General features: G+C 55.5%; 1 protein-coding gene across 2 annotated transcripts in view; it reads left to right on the top strand.

The window, feature by feature from the left end:
* Window positions 1-61: 61 nt before the first annotated feature.
* LOC102980838 (SUN domain-containing protein 2) overlaps window positions 62-9,641 on the top strand; it is a 17,724-nt gene continuing 8,144 nt past the window's right edge. The window contains exons 1-8 of one of the 2 annotated variants that reach the window (XR_008617587.1): window positions 62-280; window positions 3,184-3,334; window positions 4,209-4,411; window positions 4,791-4,928; window positions 5,633-5,728; window positions 6,079-6,172; window positions 7,163-7,233; window positions 9,263-9,390. Coding sequence is in view for 1 of the 2 variants with exons in the window: in XM_007110225.4 (XP_007110287.1) it covers window positions 3,219-3,334; window positions 4,209-4,411; window positions 4,791-4,928; window positions 5,633-5,728; window positions 6,079-6,172; window positions 7,163-7,233; window positions 9,263-9,390 (846 nt within the window). In the remaining variant the exon portion in view is untranslated. The remainder of the gene's footprint in view (window positions 281-3,183; window positions 3,335-4,208; window positions 4,412-4,790; window positions 4,929-5,632; window positions 5,729-6,078; window positions 6,173-7,162; window positions 7,234-9,262; window positions 9,391-9,641) is intronic. The other variant, XM_007110225.4, reaches the window with a different exon arrangement.

Raw genomic sequence — 9,641 nt, 5'->3', positions numbered from 1 at the left:
CGCGGGCGGGGTCTGACCAATGGGCTGCGGTCTGTCAGCGTTGACTGACAGGCGCACACATAACACACTCGGCCACGCGCGCGCCGCCTGGCCCCACTTGCGCAGCGCGGTTCCGCGCGGGCCGCATTGTCCGCCAGTCCGCCGTCCGCAGTTCCCCGCGCGCCCCGGGTCCCCGCGCCGACCGCACCTCCCCGGATTCCGACGCGGTAAGGGGGTGCGCCCGGGAGGCGCGGCTGGCCTCGAACGTCCCCGGCCCCGCACGGAGCAGCGGCGGCAGCAGGTAACAGCCGGCCTAGGGCCTCTGGTGGGCGGACGCGCGGGGCGAGGGTGGTGGGCCGGCCTCACTCCCCTCCCCGCGGGTCCCGGGCCCGGCCTGACCCCGGGGTCATCGTCGGACTGCACCGGCCAGAGCCTAGCTAACCAGGCCTGGCCCTTCCTCTTCGGGCCAAGCTGGGCCAGACTCCAGCCCCGCCCGGCGCACGCCCCTGGACCGGTCGAGAAGGGCCAGCGCTGTGCCAAGGCCGCCGTGACTCATCTCCGCCGCCCGGCCCCCGCCCCCGGGACTGGCCGCTCCACTGGTCAGTCTGGAGGGCGGATGTCTCCGGGCGGGACTTCCCCGGGCCGAACCTCCCGGGTAGGCGAGGAGCGGAGACCCGGCTGTCCCAAAGCGGCCCAGGCCAGTGCCCGCGTTTTCGTGCCAGTCAGGCAGTTTCCAGGGACAGGTTGTTCTCTGCTTCTGCCGCCGCCTGTCATAACTCTGGGAATAGGAGGGAGGCCCATTTTGTTCAGTTCTAAAAAAAAAAAAAAAAAAGAAAGAAAGAAACCAAACAAATAGGAGGCGGAGGGAGTGTGACTTAGAGCAGAGAGGCAGGGAAGGCGCATGGTTGGTAAAAAAAAAAATAAAAAAAAAATAAAAACAACCTCCCGCAGGTTTAGCCAGTAGGGAATGAAGGGAGCAAAGAGTTAGCACCTGGAGCGTTTTGCAGGTCCCACGAGGGAATATAGTATGAAAACGTACCGCGGAGGATGCCCAAGATCTAGATTAAGTCTGACGACTGGATGGATAACTGCCATATAAGTTTGTGATGGGGGTGGGGAAGGGTGGAGCTGAGAAAGGATGTGGTTCCTCTCAGAAGTGGGAAAGGATGTTTTATTTGAGGGTGTCTTAACGGCGGGGGCGGGGAGGAGGGGGGTGTTTATTCTGATATGCAAAAGATTGGAGCTCTGAGAGGCTCACCTCTTGTTTTGTTTTGGAGGACGGAGCCTCGACCTTTTCATCTTGTGAAACCCAGATTCAATGATAAACTGTTTCGTGATAGCAGAACCCTATGAGAAAGACTAAAAGGCACCCCTGGAAGGGTGCTGACTGCTGATGGTTTTCAGCAACCCTCCCCAAACACACACACCCACACCACACACACACACACACACACCTTCCATCTAAATATTTATATTCCTGCCCACAGTAGCTTGAGTTCTGTATAAACAGTTTGCTTTGTTCCTGCCCCAGGGCGAAAGCTTCATCAGCTTCTGCAGGTCAGGGTTAAGAGGAGGAGCCTGTGTGAGCATCTGTAGCTTTCAGGTGGGGAGGGCAGTAGTGGGGGTGGAATTACCTTATAAGGAATGAAATATAGAAAAGGATCCAGGCCAACTTCCTGCTGTGGCTACTACCAATCGGTCCCTTTACCACCATCGGCTAAAACCAGGGAAAGATGCCAGGTGGACATCCTACCTGTGAAGACACCAATAAGACCCAAGAAATGAGGCTGCTTGTTTTTCAGAAGAGGACTTTGTAGAATTCTTCAACTGGACTAACCAGACCTCCTGGTTTCTGTAGTCTGAGTTGGGATGTGTTAGAGCCTATGTCCACCACACAGCCCAGAGAACTAGTAATTTAAGTATCAACCAGGAATATTGGAAGTGATAAGTCACAAGTACTAGGACCAAAGCATAACAGTGACTTTGTAATACAGGCTGGAAAGGCACCACGTTCAGAGCGCTCACACTGGTCATCTGAGATTTTGAATTTGGGTTTCTAGAACTGAAAGGTTTATGACTCCTCCTTGCGTTGTAGAATGCCGCCTTTTGCCATGCCTTTTCACCTGGGCCTCCCCTGAGTCTTCCTTATCAATTCCAGAGCCTTGCTTTTCCGCCCCACGCAGCGACTGGTCTGGCTGGTCGGGACTGAGGGTGATCCCGCACTGCCGCTCCACCTGCCTGTTTTGTTAGTTTGTTAACAAATGTAACAGCTCTGCAGCCTGTTCTGAACATACTGGAGGCTGTAAAAGACTCTAGTTGGGGACACAACAACATATTCCTGAAACAACTTGAAAACTTCCTGGTGGAGTGGAAGGACCCAGGCCCTGCAACCTGTGAGAGCTGAGCTCAAACTCTGCCACTGTCACTTACAGGCTGGGTGGCTGTGGGCAGGTTACTGATCATTTCAGTGTCCCAGGTTCCCCCCTGTACAATGGGGGTAACGATGCCTTCCTGGATTATAATGGGTGTGGAAGGAGCCGGGTACCTAGGAGGCATTTAACCAAGTATTTTATCGTATCAAGATGCACTGATGTTGCAGCCCAGTAATCGCTAATGGGATACGGCATCCGGGCACCATCAGGATGTAGGCAGGGGTTACCGTGGGAAAGTTTTCTGGAGTCAAAGTTCGACTGTGGCTCTGAATCAGTGAATACAGCTATGAAGAAAGGAAAGCACGTCCCATCTAAGGGAAACAAGCTAGAACAAGAACAGGCACAGCTCTAGGGACAGGGCAGCACGGTAAGATGGCTGGGCTGGAGAGCGGATGCAGGGCAGCAGTGATGAAAGGCATTCATTTAGCACCTGTGGCCTACCTATCAGGTGCCACAGGCTCTGTCTCATGTCAAAGGTTGCAGAAGGCCCAATTCTAGCTCTCACGGACCTCAGCATCCAGTAAACTGAGAATTAGGAAATCCTGTGGAAGGTGCCATGAAAGAGGCTGCCCAAGGCAGAGGGCAGAGGGCAGCAGGGTGGGCGGGGCCGGGATAATTAATAAATGCCCCATGTCACCCACATCTCAGGCTGTTTCAGTTGAATCCCGGCGGGGTGGGGGGGATTGGCTGGGAGGCAGTGCCTTGTTTCTCTTCCCCTGGAGAGGGGCTGAGAACAGCCCCACGCTTCACATGGCGTCCTTTCTCTCCTAAGACTCTTCAGGGGAAGGGTCCCCCGCCCACCTCATCATGTCTCGAAGAAGCCAGCGCCTAACACGCTACTCCCAGGGTGACGATGACGGCAGCAGTGGAGGTAGCTCGGTGATGGGGAGTCAGAGCGCCCTGTTTAAAGACAGCCCTCTCAGGTAGGGGATCGCCACCTCCAGCCCCACCCCCCTCGGTGGGATCGCACTGGCCTGCAGAGCAGATGTCTCGGGCGGTTCACTGCGCAGCCTCTTCGTCTTGTGACTTTTGTGGGCAGAGATCAGATACCCATGTCTGGTCTAAGGGGACATCCACACCTCTGGGGGTGCCAGGGCCCAGTGCTGTTTCTTCTCTCCATACCGTAAGCCGGGCTGCTGCCCTTATGTTCAGAGAACAGGAAGTAGGGAGAGGCAGCTTCAAGAATAAGCCAGGCCGGAAACCCCAAAACCGAGAGCTGGGCTCACAGGAACCCACTGTGCTGTGGATGGCTCTGCCAGTCTGGCCACCCTCCCCAGACCCACACCCACATGTGCCACTGTCTGTAGGGCCTCCTCAGGGCCAGCGAAGCAGCTGAGGAGACGAACAAGTCCGAGGGGCACCAGGACGTGAGCTACGGCAGGCGCCTGCCTCACCCTGCCCCCTTGCAGATGTGAGGCCCAGATGACAGCCCCTGAGGCTTTGACTAGCTCTAGAAGGACAGGTTGGGTTTGTCTGGGTTTTCAGTGGGTTGTAGAAATTACTAATCCATGAGGAAGCGTGAAGAAACACTTTGACTTTGAAGTTAGAGACCTGGATTTGAATCCTGACTCCATCGCTTACTGATGATCTCGCCTAACTGCTTGTGAGATTTAGAGATAATGGGAGCACAGAAAGTACCTGCTTTGTGCGGTGGACAGTCAGCAGTTGGGAGTTGTTAGTTGCCTAGCAACAAGGCCACGCCCCCCCCCACCTTAGGAGGGCAGAGCGCTGCTTTCGCTTTCTTGGCTGGGCTCACCTGCCAGCTCCCGCCTCTCTCCTCCTGCTGACCTCCCACAGGACCCTGAAGAGGAAATCCAGCAACATGAAGCGCCTCTCCCCAGCGCCACAGCTGGGTCCCTCCTCCGACAGGCACACCTCCTACTACAGCGAGTCTGTGGTCAGGGAGTCCTACTTTGGCAGCCCCCGGGCCGCCTCCATCGCTGCCTCTCTCACCAGGAACTCCATCCTCGACGACCAGCCGCATGGTGACCCCTTCTGGAGTGAGTGTCCACAACCTTTCTCCTGGGCCTCTGCTGCCTCTGGAGATTTATGGTCCAGAATCCCCCCCGGGGGTTTCCTAACCGCTGCTGGGCCAGAAGAGGGGCTCCCCACCTTCGGAAACCCTTGGGAGAGCAGCCGAGTGTCTGAACTTCCAGGCCCTTTTAGACGATGGAGTAGCCACATAGCTGCTCCAGGCCTAGGAGACGGAGGGCCGGTCCTAGTTCGCCCTCCCTTGACCCAAGGGAGCTCGGGAGGGGCTAAGGGGAGATTCCATCTGCCAGTCAGAGAGGCTCCTCAGGGTGTCCCCACGAGTCCCTCTGGAACACCCTCCTCGGAGCATCCATGCCCCAGGAGAACCCCGCGTGCTTCCCTCCTCAGGTGAGGACCTGCGGGTGAGAAGGAGGAGAGGCACAGGTGGCACTGAGAGCAGCAAAGTCAACGGGCTCCCGGAGAACAAGCTCTCCGAGGACTTCCTCGGGTCGTCCTCGGGCTACTCTTCCGAGGATGACTACGTAGGTAGGCGACGTCCTCCCTCCCCAGCCTCGGGGAGGTGCTCCACCAGGTTCCCGGGCTGCTGGGGAGGTGACGGGAAGTAGGGGAAGGCGCCCTGACAGCTCGAGAGAGCGTGGTGTCCAGCTGAGTGTCGCTGCTGTGCCACCATGGTACCCTGAACCCAGGCCTGGGGTGGCCCTCGATAATGCTGGGATGCGATCGCCCGGCCCCACGAGTCCCTGAGCAGCCTGTGGCCAATTCCCTTATTTGACTCATTTCCAGCAAGTGTTTAACATGGAGCTTCACACGCAGGAGGTGCTTGATCCCTTAGTCTAGTTCTGAGTGGTTTGAGGGATTGCTGGGGAGGAGAAGGAAGCAGACAAGGAGTCCAAGGGAAATAAAATGTCAGAAGTCTAGCACTTCGCTTCGTCAGCGTTTACTGGCCTGCTAGCTGCCAGCCTCTGTCACTTGGGGATGTGAAGGAGAATGACACACGGTCTCAGCTCACAGTCTAGAGGAGCGGACAACTGACAGTCTCCATGTCCCAAGGCTCTTAAGAGCGAGGACAGCGGCGGTCCAGTGGTTAGGACTCCGCGCTTCCACTGCAGGGGACACGGGTTCGATCCCTGGTCGGGGAACTAAGATTCCGCAGGCCCTGTGGTGCACGGCACCTCCACACCAGAAAAAAAGAGTGAGGACAACCGGGCGTCTCCTCTCCTCCCCTGCAGGCTACTCGGAGACAGACCGGCAGGGTTCAGGGTCGCGGCTACGGAACGCTGTCTCTCGGGCGGGCTCTCTTTTCTGGATGGTGGTCACTTCTCCAGGTGGGTGCCGGCTGCTCTGTACATGATTGTTTCCATTCTCTCTGGCAGTCACTTTCACCCATCTTTCTGCGGTTGGGTATCCAGCCCGTTAGAGACTGTAGGGCCACCAGGGATAGCTCGTTCCAGAATAATTACTGGGAGCCAGGAGCCACAGGAGCACCCTTGCTTGAAAGCTGGACGGAGGGCGTTGGCAGCGCAGGCGGGTGGGATCACAGGACCTGGGTAGCGTGGGACAGGACGGAGGTGCACTCGCCATCAGGGTTGGGGTCGGGGCAGGGAGGACTGCCGGTGGAGACACACACAGGCCAGTGGCTCAGGGTGGCACTTAGGCTTGACGGGCCCTCTTCCAGGCCGGCTCTTCGGACTCCTCTACTGGTGGATTGGCACCACCTGGTACCGCCTGACGACAGCTGCCTCCCTCCTCGACGTCTTCGTTTTAACCAGGTGAGCAAGACTGATGAGGAATCAGAAGGCCCAGTAAGGGGCCAGTAAAGCATCGCAACCTGTACCTGATGGTTTCTCTGAAGGGTTTTTTCCCCCAGTTTACTTGCAGCTTTTATTAGTGAGCGTGGAGTGGACACCCAGAGCCCCTTTTCCTTCCTGACAGTGGACAGGACTTAGAGTCAGGTGCAGGGAGTGTTCTGGAACCAGGTTCTTGTTTCTTCTTGGGCACTTCCTTCCAAACACCAGCCTAGCCACTTCTGAGTCTCAGACAAGCCCAGCCTTACTCCTGCTGGCCAGGCCTTAGGCTCTAGCCAGCAAGTGGTGTTTCCCAGAACTTTCAGCATCCCTCTTGGCCCCCTGGTGATCTGGATCCCCAGTGTTTTCCAAAAGAAAATACTGTCTAAGGAGTTATATTTGTTTTCTTCTGTATTTGCTGGCCTAGAGGACATCTGTCTGAAAGTTTTAGGTTATTCAGAGACCTCAGTGTTTACTTATTTATGTATTTATTTTATAAATTTATCTTTATCATTTTTGGCTGTGTTGGGTCTTCGTTGCGGCGAATGGGTTTCTCATTGCAGTGGCTTCTCTTGTTGCAGAGCATGGGCTCTAGGGCACAGGCTCAGTAGTTGTGGCGCACAGGCTTAGTTGCTCCGCTGCATGTGAGATCTTCCGGGACCAGGCCTGAAACCCGTGTCCCCTGCATTGGCAGGCGGATTCTTAACCACTGCGCCACCAGGGAAGCCCGCCCCGCGCCCCCCCAGTATTTATTTCTGATAACATCAATACAGTTCAGAGTCAGAATTGTCCCCGTCACTCCAAGCTTTGCAGGTAAAGCATCCAGTCTGGCCCTGGCAAGATGAGAGGCTTGAGGGTGTCCTCTCTAACTCTAGCTCAGCACTCAGGAAGAATCTCTAGGAACTCCCTGGGGGCATATAGAGGCCCTGGAGCCCTCCTGACCCCGCCTGCCCTCTCTCCCCTCCTGTGGTCCAGGCGCTTCTCATCACTGAAGACGTTCCTGTGGTTCCTCTTGCTGCTGCTGTTTCTGACCGGCCTGACCTACGGTGAGCTCATCCACTGTCACGGGGAGGGGTAGAACGAGAGCTTGTGGAGATGGGGCTGGCGAGCCAGAGGGGCAGGCAGAGTGTGGGCCGAGGCTGGTGCTGAGCAGAAATGTGAAAACTAGAGGGACAGTGATCAACTACAAAAAAGGGAAGGAGGCAGGACGAGCGGGGTCGGATGGAGCCTGGGCAGCATCCTGTCTGGCTCTCCTGGGTCCTCAGGTGACCAGTGGGTGAAAGGGGAAATGCTCCGATCCACTGATCCTGTCCTTGGTTTGGGTTGCTACGCTGGACTGCCTAGCATGTCTAGAGCATCCTTGCAGCCCCAGGGGCTGGAACATGCCTTAGTACAGGAGTACTGGGGTACAAAGCAGGGACTCTGACACTGTTATTAGCAGTCATTTTCCCTCCATTCCAAATCAGGAGGTTGTCTGGGTGAGTGAATTATCGTTACATCCAGTTCAGTCTTCAGCTGTCTTTAGGATCAAAACAATGAAGTAGTAAAGAGAAGCAAGAGCACCTTTTTGCACCAAGATACTGAAATACCTGTCATCCATAAGATGCTTCACATTGTTCCAGTCTCTATCGTTGAACTTTCACATTTTTTACATAGTTGTAATCATTATGTTTATATATTTTGTGCTCAACTTTTGATTTGACAATTTCACACGAGTTTCACAATTTCCTGTGAGTTGCCCCTGTGGCCCCCAGGCTCAGTTTTAACCAATTTATAATTAAAGACCATCCTTTATTATTATTATTATATTTTTAGAGGTGGTTTTATAGGTTTAGCATCTACTCAAGTTGTATTTCTTTAATTTCTACCAAGGTAGAACATCTTTCCAAGTGTTGATTCTCTTGTTTCCTGTTACAAGAACAGCTTGTTCCTATCCAGTGGAAACTGGGCATTACCCTTAAAATAATAATGACCTTTTATAATCTTACAGTGTTTTGTTCAGGAAGCACATTCCCTTGTGTTAGCTCAGTTTGTTTCACCATCCCCATGTGGGGTTGGTGGAGCTGAGGTTCTCATGGTGTCATGAGATGCATACGGAAAGTCTGAAAGGCAGAGGAGTGGAGTGACCAGCTCCGGGAGGGCAGTAAGCGAAGGCCTGTCCGGAGGGTCTGACTTAAAGTCTGGTGGTCACGTGCTTCCCGTTGCACCCGCTCGAGGCCAACAATTGAGTGGCAAGTGTGGCATCTTACCAGGGTGGAGACCCCACAGCCAATATGGCTTTTTCAGGCGCTGTCAGCCCCACGCATACGTGTACACGCACACACATGCACGTGCATAGCTCAGGAGTAAACACATCACAAACAGGTAGCCCCTAAGGCAAGATGCACATGTCTCTGTGTGGTGGCAGCCTTGTTCTCTGTCCTGGGGCAGCAGGCAGCCTCTCTTAGCAGGTGGATTCTGTTTCAGTGATTCTCAACCATGGCAGCCCATTGGAGTCACCCGGGGAGCTTTTATTTATTTATTTATTTATCTTGGGGGGCCATGCTGCACGGTTTGTGGGATTTTACTTCCCCAACCAGGGACTAAGCCCACACCCTCGGCATTGAGAGCTCGGAGTCCTAACCACTGGACCGCCAGGGAATTCCCACCTGGGGAGCTTTTAAAACTCCTTATGGAGGGATCCCCCAGGCCCACGAACTCACTCTGGAGGGCGGGGCCAGACACTGACTGTTTCAGAAGCTCCGTGGGTGATTCTGATGTACGGTCTGGACTGAGGACCACCGTCAGGGCCTCTGGGGGTTGGATCATCCCCACCTTACGATAGCCGTTTCCCCCGAGCTTTGCCACCTACGGAAAGATGAGGATTCCTGAGGGGACGTGAGGATGCGTACACGCTGGGATTGTCGGGTGGAGGCTGCTGCCTCAGAGAGTGGCGGGAACCTCCACCCCTCGTACCGCCTTTGGCCGGGGCAAGGCTCCCGCGAGTGAGACAGGCTGCTGGTGAGCGCTGCTCGTGAGGCTGCCGTCGGCGCTGTGGCCCCGGCCCAGGTTAACTGCCCTCTCCTCTGTGTGCAGGCGCGTGGTATTGCTACCCCTTCGGGCTGCAGACGTTCCACCCCGCCGTGGCTTCCTGGTGGGCCTCGAAGGGCAGCGGTGGGCAGCGTGCAGTGTGGAGTTCCAGAGACTCATCCCCATATTTCCAGGTGAGCATCTTAGGGTCGCAGGCTCCCGCCTCGGCCTGAATTTGCCACTGAAGTCCCTGCACTTCTTCCTCACACACACAGCTGAAGAGGTGCTGCCAGGATACCTTTCTCTACTGTTGGTGGTGCAGGTGTTGGGGGGATGTTTTGCCTGTGCTTAAATATAACTCAAGGGCTTCGCTGGTGGCGCAGTGGTTGCGCGTCCGCCTGCCGATGCAGGGGAACCGGGTTCGTGCCCCGGTCCGGGAGGATCC

This window comes from Physeter macrocephalus, chromosome 6 (assembly GCF_002837175.3).
Source record: "Physeter macrocephalus isolate SW-GA chromosome 6, ASM283717v5, whole genome shotgun sequence".
Taxonomy (NCBI): domain Eukaryota; kingdom Metazoa; phylum Chordata; class Mammalia; order Artiodactyla; family Physeteridae; genus Physeter; species Physeter macrocephalus.
Note: the sequence above shows the minus strand (reverse complement) of the source record. Positions and strands in the feature narration are given on the sequence as shown.